Source organism: Lipophrys pholis, assembly GCF_963383615.2.
Source record: "Lipophrys pholis genome assembly, chromosome: 2".
Classification (NCBI taxonomy): Eukaryota; Metazoa; Chordata; class Actinopteri; order Blenniiformes; family Blenniidae; genus Lipophrys; species Lipophrys pholis.
Genome location: NC_137636.1, coordinates 21,046,540 through 21,064,578, shown reverse-complemented (window position 1 = coordinate 21,064,578; position 18,039 = coordinate 21,046,540). Strand labels below are relative to the sequence as shown.

General features: G+C 43.5%; 1 protein-coding gene across 2 annotated transcripts in view; it reads right to left on the bottom strand.

The window, feature by feature from the left end:
• mtss1lb (MTSS I-BAR domain containing 2b) overlaps positions 1 to 18,039 on the bottom strand; it is a 78,148-nt gene that overhangs the window by 43,978 nt on the left and 16,131 nt on the right. For both annotated transcript variants that reach the window (XM_080493300.1, XM_080493299.1), the window contains exons 2-3: positions 12,926 to 12,987; positions 12,775 to 12,848 (exon numbers count right to left, since the gene is read on the bottom strand). In XM_080493300.1, coding sequence (XP_080349426.1) covers positions 12,775 to 12,848; positions 12,926 to 12,987 — 136 coding nt within the window. The remainder of the gene's footprint in view (positions 1 to 12,774; positions 12,849 to 12,925; positions 12,988 to 18,039) is intronic.

Genomic DNA, 18,039 nt, shown 5'->3' with positions numbered 1-18,039 from the left:
CCCAAATGTACTGGAATGTGCATTAGTACATCATGAAAAAGCCTATATTTATTTGAATAGCTTCTCAATAAACTAGACATGTATACGTGGAAAGAAGTTCAGTTTGATAGTAGTACAGTCACTATAATGAACCGTCCTGAACCTTGACCATAGTTTGCTGCTCACACACCCTTTTTGAATTTTGTTGCATCTAAAAATGCAACAAATGACTTCATTTGGCAAATCCACTGACAGCTTTAAAATCCTCCCTAACGCAGTGTTTCTATTCATGTCACGGAGCAGAATTGCAACTAATTCACCGTCGCATTGTGGCTTCAATGGTAATGCTACTTTGTTAGCAATAATGCTACAATCTTTCACTACTACGTCACTGATCTCTCTTGGACCCATGTTTGACAATCCTGGTTCAGAGATCTATACTTACGACCCGTTTACAAGATAACGTTTCATGTGACAGCACCTTATTTGTGCAACCATGAAAGAAACTTTCCACCTTGGGAGCCGATATAACATTTTTGCCAATACAGTGGATCCGCACACCGGTGTCATATAAACGGACACACAAAAGTGAAGAAAGTTTTGCAGATACACTCATATTCGTTGCCATGTAAACGGGGCCTTAACTGAGCTATATTGTGTCCAGGTCACTGGTGAGCTGAACCGCCTGCTATCAACACGTCTCCTTGTCTGACCACCGCTGTAAGTTGGTCGCAGGCAGGCCTGAAGAATTGGGGACAATAAAATGATGATTATAGGTCATAATGTATGTAATTACCACAGAAGGGTTACGGTCAGGTCAGCGGCTTGCTGAGAGTCATGCTAACCCAGTTACTGTATCGCACACAGCCCTTCTTTAACTACTGGGGTAGCATGAGGAGCTCTATCAGATCAAGCGTAGTGGCAGTTGACCATGAATGGCACGCTATCAGTGGAAACCAATTAAGCCATCTTGCTCAGATTCCTCCTGTCCTCTTGGCAACAACATGGCTATTTTTTCTCTGCCACCACGTCTCTCTCTCTCTCTCTCTCTCTCTCTCTCTGTTGCCTGGCAACCTTGCTCGTAAATGTGATCCAGCTCACCCGTGATTGGCTGAAAGGAAGGCAGATCCATGTCAGATTCAAAGAGGGGAAACGGGGAGACACGAATGCATCACAACACCCTTGTTCTGATTGCATGTCACTCCTGCATGTATGCGTCCGTGTGTGTGTGTGTGTGTGTGTGTGTGTGTGTGTGTGTGTGTGTGTGTGTGTGTGTGTGTGTGTGTGTGTGTGTGTGTGTGTGAGTGTGTGAGTGACGCGATGCCAGTGAGCAGTGGCATTAACACGCAGGTGGGTCTTGAGGCGGGCTGCCATGCTGCGAGCTGAATAAGGAAAAAACGCTCTTTGCTGGGTAGCATGTGTCTACGTGTGTGTTTGCATGCTGCAGTTTGCATACGTGTGGCTGTGTTAACTTAAGTGGCCTCACATCTGTGTGCTACCCCTCATCCTCCCACCCAGGGAGTCATCAGTGCAGCCAGCGTGCAGTGAGCCACCAGCCAGCCGTTTTAATGAGCAAGTGTTGAATAGTTTTTATATTGCCCCCCGTCACACACACGCGCGCACGCACGCACGCACGCATGCACACACACACACACACAGATTTTATGTGAAACCTCCTGTTCAAAGTTACTATAAAGATATTGTTCATTCATTCATAGCAATAAGTTTCTCACACAGACTTAGACACAGGAACTTATAAGAAGACAAAACGACCAACATGTCAGAGAAAAGAAACAGCCATTTGAATTTCCACAAGGCTCCAGATCGAAGACTGTTTGTGTTGTGGTATTCAATACCTAATGGAGGGGCTCTCGTCACTAAAGTTCTCTCAAGTCTGGTCATACAAACGGATTGCACTTTCAATTTCAGTATTCAAATGAGGATTTTTTGTGCGTCACGACCTGCTTGCTAACATTTTTGTATTTGTTTTCTTGTTGTCACTGTGGAGTGTTTGGGTGGAGCACTGAAGCCCCAACAAGCACAAAACGAAATGAGGAGGAAGTTAACAAACATAAAAGTGTGTTACTGCAAATAAATATGCCGTAATTGTGGTCATTTGTAGCAAGAGCAAGAGATTCAGAAAATATTGAAAAACCCTGAAAGGGCTACAACAGAAACTGTCTTACTAAAGCCTCGTTCCCACCGTTTGTGCCGTTACGGTTTGGGTTTTTGTGCGTCCTGACTGACAAAAGTTGTGAATGGTACTGAAAGAACCATAACCAATGGTTCAGATTTTTTGTCACTCGTTGAGGTAGCTAGCACATCGTTACAGTCCCATAAGGAAGAGCTACCTACAACGCAGGTGTCTGCTGATTGGTCAGTGATGGTCACTCTGGACAAGCAGTATAAACCCTTCCGTTGTTGTTCACATACAGTATGCCGCTTTGTGCTCACTGGTTGTTTAGTTGACTGGGTTTAATGAAATGTCAGCGCTACACTGCCCCCTGGTGTTCCGACAAGGTGCAGGAGAGGAGGGAGCTGGATGCTGCTGTTCGGAATGAAAAAGTTTTCCAAGCTGTGTCACAGAGAACGGAGGCTGACGGCTTTGCTCCGACACCTGAGCAGCGCCGCAACTAATTTGTTCTGTTGGTCCCGCGTTCACTGTCACGTAATGGCGTCACTTACCTACGGAGTTCACAACCCCGCCTACATCTTAACCGTACTCTCTGTGGTGGGACCACGCAACAGAGTTGGATCTGGGTATGCTCCACCTTACTGTACCGTACCGTGCCGTACTGCACAGTGGAAACAGGGCTTTACACAACCATGTTTTCAAGTGAAAACTGAAAACTTCAGTTGCGTTTTGCATGTCCGGTGGTCAGAGTCACTGGAGCGCTGCATTGTTTTGAAAATGCTCAGACTCCATCTCCATGGAAACGGGGTAAAACCCATCTTTTCTGAAACGCTGCTGCTGCACATTGTAGTGAAGAGTTCTTCTTCACATGCTCAGTAAATGGGCAATAAAAATGCTTCCATGAGCCTCCTGCACACATAGATTCATGGTGTGTGTAGCTTCATTACACAAACAACCAACAGTGCCAACTCGTGGCCTGGTGTGCTCACTTACATTGTTTTCAGCATTTCCACCAAACATACATTGATTTCACCATGCAAAACTTTTCTGAAGTGAAAAAGCAAAAGCAATGCCTTTTCAATTGAAAAGTTGTCGTGTCAACGGGGTATTAGACCTTTAAAATGTGTTAAAAACAGAAAAGTTGTCAAATCTATTAGCATAAACTTTGCCATGCATTTTGCACCATCTCGCAGACGTCTATATATCTTTACTACGATCAGCTGCCAACATCAAGTCTGCTCTGGTCTATAAACACGGAAACTTTTAGTAGATCAGCTCTCCCACTGGTGCTGATTCAATGTTTCCTGAGTTCATGTGGACGTTTACATTGAAGCACACGTTTAAAGCCACAGTCTCGGCTCCTTTTAGTATCTGCAGCCGCAGCACAGGCCTGAATTGACGCTTGACAACAGTCCTCTGTCCGATCTCTGTCTTTATTACTGGCTACACTCAATAGTCTCTCGAGCGTGACCCTCTCTGTCTTTTCATAGAGTCATACAGTCCATTCCTCGGAGGTCTGGAACAATCCTCAGCTGTTGCTTTTGCTGCCATTTCCCTCAACACAGCATCTCTGTGCCTCACATCTGACGTTCTGTATTTACAGCACGCCAATGTGTCCTTATCCTCTTCGTCTGGTTTCCACCGTGCAACTCTTTCAAACACCAATAAAACAATTTCCACCTCGGTAGAAAATGAGAGTAAAGGAAGAGGGCCGAGGCCCGGTCGGCCTTTCTGTCACACGGTTGCTACTACTGGTGGTCGTGTTTGTGAAAATCAGGACCACATTTCTCATAAACTTCATTGCTTCCTGCCCGTTCCGTGCTCCCTTCCTCTGGAAGATAAAACATGTTGGAAATGACTTTCCCAGCCTGATTTCTCTCCTCTCACCATGTGCTGCTCACACAAACCTTTACTTTAGTCTCTTATTGAGTCAAAGAACAAACCCCCATGATCCATCATGTGTAGAGCGTAACGGAGCAAGCAATGCAATACTGGCGACGTTTCACCTCGATTGGCAGAAATGCAAAGGTGGTCAGGGCCAACGTAAAAGCATGCTGGCAGGGACGTTTTACTTGTGTGTAAAAATCCCATAAATTGGTGTTTTGAGTTTGTCCAATATTAACCAACCACCCAAATTTTCATAATTAACAAATCAGCAACCGTACAATATCTGACCTCAAACCCTGAACATGACCTGCTCATTGAATCTTTATTGGGCAGTAAGGCCCCGTTTACACGTTACAACTTTTGTTGCGGTTTGAAACTTGTGACTCCCAGTCCATATCTTCAAGGGACATAGTTTTATAGTTAACAGTTACAGTAGTAACAATCCAATTTGTTTGTCTGTCCATACGAACGTCCGTGTACTCCTATTGTTAATGCTTACAGTGTACTGTTCTCTGCTGCCTGTGAGTGTGTGTGGTTTCATTATAAAATCAATGAACTTGAACGGTTGTCCAGTAAATGAGGCTTAAAATACTTGAAAGGTAAAAATTCAACCCCAGGGAATGTTTCATTTTTTTTCATGATAATAAAACTAAGCAGCTAATGTGTCACAGCAACACTCCCAATAGTTGGCAATAAAAAGTCATTAGTTACTTATTGTTGCACAACTTATTAAAGATGTAACTAGTTAAGCAAATATTAACTTTAGTAACTTGCATAACCCCTGATGATGACTACATATGTCACAAAGGTGCTCATGTGGATCATGTGTCTGCAGGAGAACGCATGTGTTCATATTGCAGCCAACAGACTTAAAATACGAACAAGACCTAAAAACTTAAAATCACCCAATCTCAAACAATCTCAAACCTCATTGCATGTGTGTGCGTGCGCGTGGGTGCATGCACGTGCCTGCATGTGTGTGTGTTTCATCAGATGACTCAGCAGATGAGTGAAAGAGGACTTTTAAAGTGAATCTTGCTGACAGGAAGCTTAGATCACATACTTTTTTTAAACCAAGTGTCCCACGATGAAAGACAAAAAAGAAAAGACAACGTATTTCAGGCATCACAGTGGCACTTTCATTAGAGAGACAAAAAGAAGATTTATTTCATTATGAGGAGTCACATTTGAAACACTTCATTTAAATAAACCGGCATAGTGACAAGCGTCTATAGGACAGAGGTTTTCTCATGTTTACAGCCTGTTTGCAGAATGCCCCATATCAAAGCTTCCAGGACTTCAAGGATCTGATGTTGACATCCTGGTGTCTGAACCACAGCACAGCTCCAGAGGAATGGAAGAGTCTAAGTTTTGTTGGATTATTACTTTTTACTGTCCACGCAGCAACAAGAGGATCAACAGGGTGAGGCAGGTGTTCAGAATGTTGTGGCTGATCTGTTTCTGACTCCAGCAGATTAAATATCTAACTTGGGAGGCTTATAAGTAGTAAGTTATAAGTAATTCTGAGTGATAAATGCTAATGTGTGTGTGTTTGTATGTTATTTACAAGACGTCTGATCAGATTAAAGCCAATTACACACTGTAGTCCACACACTACCTCTTTAAGTCAACTCTTACTGTGTGTGTCTGTGTTTGTGTTTGCATGCAATAAGATTTATGAGATTAATTATAAAAAATAAGATTGGATGCAGGCAGGCAGCGAGGCAATGAAACCACAGGATCATCAACCTCAACACACACACATGCACGCACGCACGCATGCACGCACACACACACATGCAGAGCATTTTATTGCGGCTGTGCCAAGTGAGCCAGGCTTTACTGCTGTCAATGTACGTAGAGAGAAGAGCCTCAGCACCCATCAACATCATTGTCATCCTCATCATCCTCATTATCCTCATCCTGCTCCTCCTCCTCATCATCATCATCATCAATATCTTCATCCCTGTGACATCAGTTAACCTCATTTGCAGCCACTTAAAGCAGCTTGAATAAAGTGACTATAAGAAAAGGGAAGATGAACAAAATCTGGCCAATATTGAGAATAAAAGGGAGGGAACCCAACGAGGACATTAGAGGAGCCTAACTGTCAAATCTACATCTCCACTTTATTTCAAAAAGGTGTCCACTCAGCTCTCCAAATCATGGAATTCAGGCGGTCCAATCACTTCCATGGCCACAGGTGAATAAAATCAATGACCTCAGCATGCAGACTATTTCTACAAACATTTGTGAAAGAATGTGTGGCTCTCAGGAGCTCAGTGATTTCCATAAGTTCAGCCATGAAATTTCCTCACAATCATTAGTAGTACAATAACAAAGTGGAAGCGACTGAGAACAACAGAGCAGATCAGTGGATGCTGAGGAGCATAGTGAGCAGAGGACACCAACTTCCTGCAGAGTCAACAGATACAGATCTCCAAATGTCATGAGATCTTCAGATTAGCTCCAGAACAGTCTGTGGAGCTTCGTGGAGGGTTTTCATGACCGAGCAGTTGCTTCCGAGCCTCACATCATCAAACACAATGCAAAGCATCTGATGCAATGGAGTAAAGCCTGGCCCTGGAATGTGCCATTAATAAAGTCGATATACATGTGAAGGCAGGTGAGCCAAAACTTTTGGGAACATGCTGTGTCCATGCTGGTGAAAGTGTGTGTGTGTCGTGCAGCAATTTTATTCTCTCTTACGTTTTAGTCTTGCATTTTATCAATCTGGGAGGATGAATCCAACTGGTGTCTAATCTGTAAGGAAGCAAGAATAAATAAACACGCGTTCCTATCTCTGCTCCATCTGGGTCATGGAGGAGGAAGAAGGTGGCGACACAAGCTTTCAGATGCAATCAGCAAAAGGAATGAGCTGGAAATCAACTTCTGACACCAGATTTGACTGGTTCCTTGGTCCTTGGTCGTAGATCCGACTCAGGAAATGCCTTCAGACTATCAGAGTGATCTGTTTGTGTTTGTGTTGGTCACGTGGCTGCAAAAGAGAACTGAGGAAAACATACCAAACGTACGAGGAGGAACTAAGAATGAAGAAGAGAAATCACAAAGTCCAGAAAGGACAGATTTTTCAAACTGCTGGTGTAGCAGCTGCTGAATTTTCTCACTTTGAATCTTTGGCTTTTTCACTAAAAACTGTTCAAAGAAAAGTGAGTCAATTGGACGTATGTTTAGAAAGTTCTGAGAGGGAAAGAAGAGGAGTTGTTAACACTGACAAATGGTTAGATTATTAAACAACACACACCTTGTGTTTTCATACATTCTGAATATTTCATTCACTCAATCACAGCCACGACCAACATTCACAATACCTCAGCTGTTTGTTTGAAGAAAAGCTGCTGAAATTTAAACTGACCTCAAAACCACAGTGAATCCAAACACGTCCAGTCTCACCAACATGAGCAGGATTCAGAACAGCCCTGAAGCTGAAGGTCGCTGATATCATTGGTGCTAAGTGAAGGACGGACATCTTTGATTCTGCTGGAGGCCACAAATGTTTTATTCTCTCTGCCAGAAGGTCGAATTGTAACAATAGAAGGTAAAATGTTTCATAAAGAGCTTCATGAACAGCTGTAAACGAACATAACTAAATCACAATGTGTGCATTGACGGATTTCTATTTCAAGATTTTTAACAAAATTAGATTCCAATTGGGTTTATTTGACTTTTCAACAACATTTTGAAGGACACAAAGAAAACCAAAAAATCCTTCCAACAGCTTGTTGTTCAATCTGGGCCATTTCCAAATTGGAGATTGTAGAAAGTGTCTTCTTCTAAGAGATGGGACTCCTCCGTCATCTCTGGCTCCCGTGCAGAAGCTCCCAGCCACCGGGTTTGAAACCATTCTAAGAACCCGATCCCCATCCAGAAACCGGTTTCTTACAGTAACTATGCATGGTAAAATGCATCGTTCTCATTTAAGACAACTTTTGTAAATGATGTCTGTTTACATAGAAACAGCAGAAACACTGAAAACGATGTAGTTTTCACGTCGGACCACTAGCTGGCGCTGTTGTTAGTTTTTGTAATAACACTACACATACATGCAGCAGAGAACAATCCACTCTAAACATTAACAATGGGAGTACACAGACATTCTAGTGGACAGACGACCAAGTTGGATTGTTATTACGGCGACTGTCAACTATAAAACTACCAAGTGCCAGTAGAATGTGGACATGTCATGACACTCTGGAGGAAACATTGTTCATCTACTAGTTACTACTAGTACTAGTACTAGTTACTATGGCCGTGGTCGCCAGGACCAGGAGTAGGAGAAGGAGCTAGACGTTTCAGAAAAGTTGCGTTTTCCCGTTTCCACGGTAACAGAGTCAAAGTGTTTCAAAGGCTGTGTTTCCCCCCGTTTCTATGGAGATGTCAGAGACATTTTGAAAAGCAACTTTTTATCCGACTGTATGGATAGGCAGTTATTGCATTTTCAAAAAGTTCTACCTTGGGAGCCATTGTTAAAAAGTCGTGTTTTCAGTGACTCCAAGGACCCAAAACACAGTTTTCTTTTTTACACTTGAAAACATGTAAACAGTTAACTGTAAAACTACATATTTATCCGTTACACTGTGGGAAACATTGTCAAGTGTAAGGTTTAAGTCCTAAATAAATCAGTGGAACACACACACACACACACACACACACACACACACACACACACACACACACACACACACACACACACACACACACACACACACACACACACACACACACACACACACACACACACACACACACACACACACACACACACACACACACACACACAGTCGTGAAGCACAGGGTGTTCCCAGGGGAACGTTGAGCAGAGTCAGTGTTGGGCTGTGAGAGCGGAGAGAAGAGGACATCTGAGAGTTCACTCACGTTCAGCACACACCCGGGAACTCAAAAACACTCCTGCACTTCCCACCACCGGATCTCACACACGCACACACACACACACACACACACACACACACACACACACACACACACACACACACACACACACACACACACACACACACACACTAATGACAACCTCGTTCTCTCAGCCGTGATCAAAACCTGGAGAGCTTTCTTTCAACAGCTCTGTTCAGTGGACGTGCGACTATGTGAGCATGTCCATTTTTCATCTTTCATTTATACGTCCTCATCCGTACAAAATACCAATAACTTGCTGCCATGCTGTGCCAAAGGTTTGCATGATTTGAGAAGTATGGTTGAAATGTCATACTATGAAAGCATTGCTACCATGAAAACCTTTAAGGACCCCATTACACGACAACCCAAAACATTCGTTGTGTTCTGGGAGTCACTGAAAGTGCAACTTTTTGAAAATGGCTTCCAATGTGAAACTTCTTGAAGAGGCTCCAACTCAGTCTCCGTGGAAATGGGAGAAAACCAACTTTTTGGAAATGCTGCGCCTGGTCCAGGTCCAGGTCCAGGTCCAGGTCTAGGTCCAGGTCCTGTGTTGGTGTTGGTCCTGGTCACCACAGTCGTAACTAGTAGTTGTGCACATGGTCAGTGGAAGGACAAATAGAACAGAGTGTCCTGACTCCCAGTCCATATTCTCTTGGTCTTGGTAGTTTTATAGTTGACAGTCACTGTAATAACAATCCAACTTGTCCATATGAAGGTCTGTGTCCTCCCATTGTTAATGTTCAGAGTGGATTGTTCTCTGCTGCATGTGTGTGTGGCTTTATTACAAAAACAAATAGGAAGGAAAAGTTGCGTCTTTCTGGTTTCCACAGAGATGGAGCATTTATTTAAACGGTGAGAGTTTTCAGTGGCTCCGACCTCCATTGCCACTAAATGTCATTGACAATAAAAACATAACGAAAGTTGCAAAACAAGGCCTTAAACACCAAGGAGAGCATCCACACTGAATGCAGATGGAAACACATCTGGGGGAGATTAGAGCTTAATGGTGCCACATTGTTTACTTTCGGTAAATGCACTAAAAGTTCTACAAACAGCTGATGGTTGTTCTCCTTTGGTGATTCACTGCTCGACTCAGAGGCTGCAGTCAAATTTTGATGTATGTATTACTGGTGAGTACCTGCACGAGGATCAGAACGTAGCAGCCAATAATACTGCACAGCATACCACAAAGTCATGAATGAGACCGTCGGTACAAAAGACGAGGACGGGGCCGTCAGTACCCTTTAAGCTTTATGTACACACACGCACACGCACACGCACACGCACACGCACACGCACACGCACACGCACACACACACACACACACACACACACACACACACACACACACACACACACACACACACACACACACACACACACACACACAGAGTAATAAGTGGCACATTGATGCAACACAGAGCATCATTCTTGGTGTATGCGTCGATCAAACGAGTCAGTGATAGAGCATCACACAGCATGAGAAAGAGCAGCGATTGTGGACAAGCGAACAAGCAGACTCCAAACGAAGTGACTCATCAATACGAAAAAGAACAAAGAGTTTGTGACGGACGGCCGGCATCTTCTCACTGCATCAATTCTGTCTTTAACGGGGTGTGTGGAGGCTGACGAGGCTGACGAGGCTTCCTGGCTTCCTGGCTGGCCTGTAAAAGCAGCAGGAGGCTTTTCCTGGACCTCAGTGGGAGGAGAACCCCCCACATCATCTTCATCTTTATCTTCATCACATGCACCATCTGTCAGCTGGACTGCGTAAGTCCCACCAGCAGGAGGAATCCCTGTATCAGTGCTCTTTCTCCATCATGTTCTCCCTGGGAGGAACCTCAGTGACCCTCAGAGGCTTGTGTTAGTCTGACCTCCTCACTTCTTCCTCCTCCTCACCTCCTCAGCCCCCGCTTTATTCAAACCACAGCCAAGCTGTAAGCCCACGTTCAGAATATAAAGTGTGCAGAGACAGTCGGAGCCAAAAACAACAACAGAATAATCCATAAACCACAAATCTGTAAAGTTCAGTCGGGTTTTTTGGCACAGAGAAGCTTTGCATTCAAAAAACAGACTTTCCATTCACAAACGCTTCAGGCAGTTTCATTTCTGCTGTTTTCACTACCGTATTTTCACGACTATAAGGCGCACATAAAAGTCTTAGATTTTCTTCAAAATGTGCGGCGCGCCCTATGGTGCAGTGCGCCCTATGTGTGTGTTGTTGTTGTAAAGCGGACGTAGTAGTGAACACCATGAGAACGTTAAAGGGGGAAGTGTGGGCGTGGATTGTATATAAATGAACGGGTATGTGCGTTATGCAGAACATCGTTGTTTTAACAACCCTGAAAATGGCGAAGAGACACGCTTATGAAGCACAGTTTAAACTGAAGGCCATCAGCTACGCGGAGGAACATGGAAATCGAGCAGCCGCGAGAGAATTTAAGATTAATGAATCGATGGTTCGCAAGTGGAGGAAGCTGGAAAACGAGCTCCGACAGGTGAAGAAGACGCAGCTGAGTTTCCGCGGACATAAGGCGAGGTGGCCCGAGTTGGAGGAAAGACTCGAGCAGTGGATCATCGCACAAAGAACGAGTGGGAGAAGCGTTTCGACGGTCACCATTCGACTAAAAGCAGTAACGCTAGCAGAAGAAATGAAAATTGAACATTTCCGCTGGACATCGGTGTGAACCGGCCGTTCAAAGTAAGGCTGCGAGCGGCGTGGGAGCGATGGATGACCGATGGAGACCACAGTTTCACTAAGAGTGGAAGGCAGCGCCGGGCGAGTTACGCCACAATTTGCAAATGGATTGTAGATGCTTGGGCTAGCGTGTCTGCTGGCACTGTTGTTCGAGCTTTCGCAAAAGCCGGCATCATTTCCAAGGAGCCGCACGGCACGGAAAGTGACTCTGACAGTGAAGAAAATGAACCTGGTATGTTTGATGGAGATTTAGCGCAGCTATTCAATTCAGAAACAGAGGACGAGGAGTTCGATGGGTTTGATTGATGACGATTACAGGTAAAAAAAATGTTAGTACTTTGTAATCAATACTTAAATAAAGCACAACCAAACTCAGTTTTGCTCCCACTCTATTTTTAAATACGCACACTTGTATGCTTGTGTGCGTGTGTTGTTGTAATGCGGACACCATGAGAACGTTAAAGGGGGAAGTGTGGGCATGGAACCCGCGCCCTATGAGCAGGTGCGCCTTATGTGTGTGTTAAATGCAGTAATGGCACACATAACTGAGACTGCGCCTTTTAGTACGGTGCGCCTTTTGGTCGTGAAAATACGGTACATGATTGACTTGAACCTGATAATAATAATAATAATCATCATCACCATCATCATCATCATCATCATCATCATCATCATCATCATCATCATCATCATCATCATCATCATCATCATCATCATCATCATAGTGTCCACCTTCTGTGTGAAACCAGCACAGAACTGATTCATTAAGGCCACCAATGAGGAAATCTCCTCCTGAAACGACAGATTTTTGACCACAATCCAGCATCAACCTTTAAAAACTTGAGTGCACATTGATCTTTTCATCCAACTGATCTGTTTCTTGCATTGTGAAGTCGAACAAAATCGATACTGTAAGAAATAACTTTTATCGACCTCGCAGAGACACTTCCTCTAGATTTCTGCCTCCGTAAACAGTGCAGCACCTTTTCTTTGATGATGTGGACAAAATGCACGTTGAGGCTCCTACAAACACATTCATGAGTGAGAGTTCAACAGACTGCTTGAAAATATCTCAATAATCGTCCTGACGTCCAACAACATACAGAAGACAAAAAAGAAGGCGATGTTCTGGTTCTCCTACCTCTGGTGTTGGTGGCCATGTCTGCCACTTTCTGAAAGGCATCGAGGAAGGCCACAGCAGCCAGGACCGTTGTTCTAATGGAGAAGACACACCCATTAACACTTCAGTCAGCACGCAGGAGCGGAGAGAAACCTGTGGAGTGGAAGCTTACCGGAGCTGGGAGTGCAGTTTGGTGGCCTTGGCACTGAAGTCCTCCCACACGGGATAGGAGCACTGAACAACACAGAGACAGAATCCCACGTTAGAACAGGGACGATCGGGTGGAATAAATGTACCAAACACGGCAACAGCACCTGATAAACTAGCGCTGAATACACATTTACTCAATATTCAATATTTATTCAATAACGTTACAAAATCTGGATGATGCAAAATAAACAATTGATAAATGATTAGTAAAAGCCATAACCTCAGACACAGACAGGGTTGATAGGAAAGGTTTGCTTGGTAGTTTTTGTCACAAACTTAGGTCCCATTTTCACACAATGCTATCAAGTGAAAATGCTAAATTTTTGTTGCATTTTGGTTGTTTGTTTCCACGACAACGCTGCTCAGAGTTGCTGAAAACACAATTTTTTGAAAACAGCTTCGACTTCCTCTCCGTGAGAACGAGGTAAAATGTAGCTTTTCTAAAATGCTTGTACTGTGCATGTGCACCACGGTTGTAGTAAATAATTTTACTGCACATGACTTGAAAGTCACCGTAACAACAATCCAACTTGATGGCCTGTCCATTCAAATGTCCGTGTACTCCCTTTGATTAATGTTTACAGTGGATTGTTCCCTGCTGCTGTTGTGGTTTCATTACAAAAACAACCAACAGCACCAACTAGTGGTCCAACATGAAAACTATATCGACTTCAAAAAGTTGTCGAGTAAATGTAAAACTTTTCGGAAACAAAAACACAAAAACAATGCGTTATCACTTGAAATAGTGTTGTGTAAACAGGGCCTCAATAGGTTGATAACTTTCACTCAGATGCAGTTTAAGGGTCCAAATATTAAAGTTTTACTTCCACCAGTTCCTTTTCAGACACGTTGTGACATCTTTGTTTCAGCTGAAAGCACCGCAAGTAAAACCTCTGTTCTGTTGAAATTAGTCGCACTGAGTGGAACTCCTTAGCTTCCACCACAGCAAATGAAAAAACACTGAAGCAATCAATTGAAAATTAAACATTTAAACGTTTTAAACATCTATAGGCAATATAGATACATTTATATTTGATGGATTCTGTAAGAGGAAGATCGCCCTCATTTATTTACAATTACAATTTGTAATGTATCACATTCTGACCTGTGTAATTCTATATGTATAGTTATCAACATATTATAAATACAATGTCCGATTAAATAAGCTATGAAACATCTTTTGATAGTATAATCTAATTGTTTAAAAAAGGGGAAATTCCAATGAAGATGTAGAACTAAAGATCTTTCCATGATTATTTAAAAGGCCGTCCTGAGTGTATTTTACAGTCTTTGTTCTCTTCTGTCCCACTGGAGTCCTCATTTATTTAGTTCCATACTCTTATCTACACACACACACACACACACACACACACACACACACACCAGCCTTTTCTCCATTGATATCCTGCTGCCCCCATTATTTCCACCCTGCTCACTTTCCCCCAAATACCCCTCCTCTAATCCATCACTAAATGTACAAACACACACACACACACACACACACACACACACACACACACACAACAAAATGTGTGACTGCCAATGCAGCAGCACGACTGCAGACACAATCCAAAGCAGTGTGTGTGTGTGTGTGTGTGTGTGTGTGTGTGTGTGTGTGTGTGTGTGTGTGTGTGTGTGTGTGTGTGTGTGTGTGTGTGTGTGTGTGTGTGTGTGTGTGTGTGTGTGTGTGTGTGTCTGTGTCTGATGCCTGCTCATCCATCCTCCCGCAGCTTCTTCAGCCTGGGTGACGGCTCTATCATGCGCCACACACACCCGCACCTCCAGCACTTATTATATTACACTTGATCCAGGTTAACCTATAACCCTGTTAATGCTGTGAAGTGGGGGTCCGGAGTGGGCTGCCGGGTGTATTTATATCAGCAGGAGGTCCGAGAAGCTTTACAGGAACTCTGAGGGAGAAATATCAGCCAGGCCGGGATGAAATCAAAGTAATGCAGAGGAAAAAATGGAGGCTGGAGGTGAGGGTGTAGAGGTGTGTGTGTGTGTGTGTGTGTGTGTGTGTGTGTGTGTGTGTGTGTGTGTGTGTGTGTGTGTGTGTGTGTGTGTGTGTGTGTGTGTGTGTGTGTGTGTGTGTGTGTGTGTGTGTGTGTGTGTGTGTGTGTGTGTGCTACGGGGGGTGGAGCATCCTGTGGTGGTGTCGGCCTGGCACAGACAGTGAGGCTGTAACGCTTTCATCTGGCCCGTTTGATGTAGTTTAATTTGGTCTGAAATCACAGTCCTATTTCCCCTTGGTCCCCAAAGCTATCCCCCTCTCCTCACTCACACACACACACACACACACCCCACCCCCCTAGCTGCATGTTCGCAGCGCCCTGCAGAGCTTAAGTAGTGTGGATGGGAGATAACGTGGAGCAACGCCTGCCTTGCGCGTACACACACACACACACACACACACACACACACACACACTTTATTAACATATTTCTGGCATTTCAATCTCGTCAAAGAGGCCGGCGGCAAGTGACCAAGCCACGACATCTTATTATGTGCTGCAGGGCGTGATCAGCAGTCTACAGTTATACCTGACTCAATGGAGGATTCTGACCAAACTCAGTTAAATCTGACACTGAACGTAAAGCAAATCTTGGATTTTCATTGTCGCTTCAAATGCGATGTGTCAGTAATATCTACAGCACATTATTCCTGGTTTGTTTGCGGTGGCATTTCTATATGTAAATACTTGTTGGGCCAAGACTTTATTTCAGGTCTAGTGACACCACTGAATGCCAAAGTAAAGTGGCATTATGACAACCACATAGACACTGATCCCATGAAAAGGTTGTCCACTGGAAATAGCCGATAAAACAAGAAAATCCAATTGGAGAAAAAAAAAAAAAAAGGCAAAGTAGTTAAAGAGAATCTGTGTCTGCTGTTTTGAAGATGAAAATGTAACCACTAAACCACTGGCAAAGTTACACAACCATGAGGTACCTAGAAATTCTTTAACACCATGTGACTCAGTTTCTCCACTAAAGTAAGACATTCACACTCGTACTCCAGTAAATAATTGACCGAACTGATTTTGATTCTTAACAGTTTGTTCGCTCTCGCTGCTCACAAGATGGTATTTGTGACGACTCGCTCCGGTTCTTTGCAGCAGTGCCTAAATCAGCGCCAGCCAATCAGCTCTCAGCTTCTAAATGACGTTAGATGTAGCTTAAGCTCAACGGGGAAAAGCCCTGATGATTCCACCCATGCTGCCGTGGTACTATATTATAATAGAAAACGAACAAAACTGAGTGGAGTAGAGGCGAGGCGAGGCGAGGTGAGCAGAGTCGAGTCGGGCCGAGTAGGTACAAGTGGAAAAGCGCCACATGTGTCGTGGTTTCAAAAAAGCACCTTCGTATGACTTGACGTTGTGGCAGATAGGTACCCTTCTCAAGACAGACTTTATCAGTAGCATCAATAGAAGAAAAAATAGAGAAGCTGCTTGATTGTCTTGTTTTGTGGTCCAGTATGTGGCTCACATGGAGGCAGTTCACACATCTTTGTGTTTTGAAATCTTCCATCCAGCGGTTACGCTCCGAATAAGAAACAGACCATCGGGAGTGGGTCAAAGATCGTCTCTGTGAAGCTCCTCATATCACTTGAAAGAGGTTATAACGTCCTCATCCCTGCAGCTCCGTTCACGCTCCATAAATGTGTCTGCGAGTGTGTTTGTGTCTGACAGACCGCGACCGTAACCACTGCTCTCACATGATGGCAGGGCTGGGGATATCAGGACGGCCGAGGGGCAAACACATCAGCGGGAGATACGCCGACCAGGAGGCAGTGTGTGAAAAAGCTTTGGGATTGTATACTATTACATCACCACTTCCTGTGTGACAAAAAAAAACTTCAGTCGGGCATGCATGACTGCCTCTCATACACACACTGATTGAACTGCGCCCACGTAAACACAACACAACCGAACGTCATGCCAGCCTTCTTTTATCTCCCATTTTTTTCCAAGTCATTGGTTTAAAGCTCAAGTGGCTTCAGCTCTGTCACTGTGTTATATCAGAGGAGCATTACACAGGCAGGACTCTTTTGTAATTTATGGGGAAAAAATGAGGGAAAGTTCCAATTCCATGCACTTCACTTTGGTCTTTTCTTTCCTTCCTGTCACCATCATTACTGCCTCCATCGCAATAAAGTACATGTGACTGCTGTTCAATCTGTGTGAAGAATGGACGTTCACTGGAAAGAGGTGGAAAGAGAAATCTAACAAATGGTTTGAGCTCAAATAAAGCAGTTGGTACTCTATCCTCCAACAGGTAGCCTTTGATTTACACGGAGAGAAAGATGGATCCAACTACTTGGTATCAATAAAGTCATTGCTAAGTAGTAAATGTGCCGATCAATAGAAAAATAAAACACTTGTAATACAATATGTCTCGTTGATGCACAGATAATTGTAACATGTCTCGACTCTGATACTGATGAACAACACGATAATTGATATCAGACACCAACAGGGGTGTTCACATGAAGTATTTTCAGTTTTTTAGCATCGTGTACTGAGTATCGGGTCTGGTACTGCATGGAGTACTCTTACTCGGAAAAAAACACCCCGACAAAACCCAGAGTATTACGTGACGTCATCCGTATCAGTAGCAGGTAGAAGAGAGAGTATTGCGTTCCTATTTCCAAACCATTAATCAGAATAAAGTTACTTCTCCAAGTCACTAAAAGGTCGCATAGAGCAGATAGTGCAAATATATAAACAGATGAATAGTGCAACAACAGACTAAAACTACATCAGTGGGTAAATAAATACCAGTAATAGTAAAAATCTGATAATACAACCGTGAGTCAGATATAAATACAAGAAAGAATGAAGGTCAAAGGTTAAATATGTATCAGCAGGAGGCCAGGCCGCGATCAGCTCAGAGTTTGTGGCAAAACCAGTTGTTCTTTTTTATTTTTAAATGGTGGGGCGGTCTGGGCAGCTGTTGAAAGTAACTAAAAAGCTACTATTAATCTGACTTAGTTACTTTTAAAAACAAGTAATCAGTAAAGTAACTGAATTACTTGATTAACTAGTTATCAGAAATTGGATTACTTTTTCAAGGT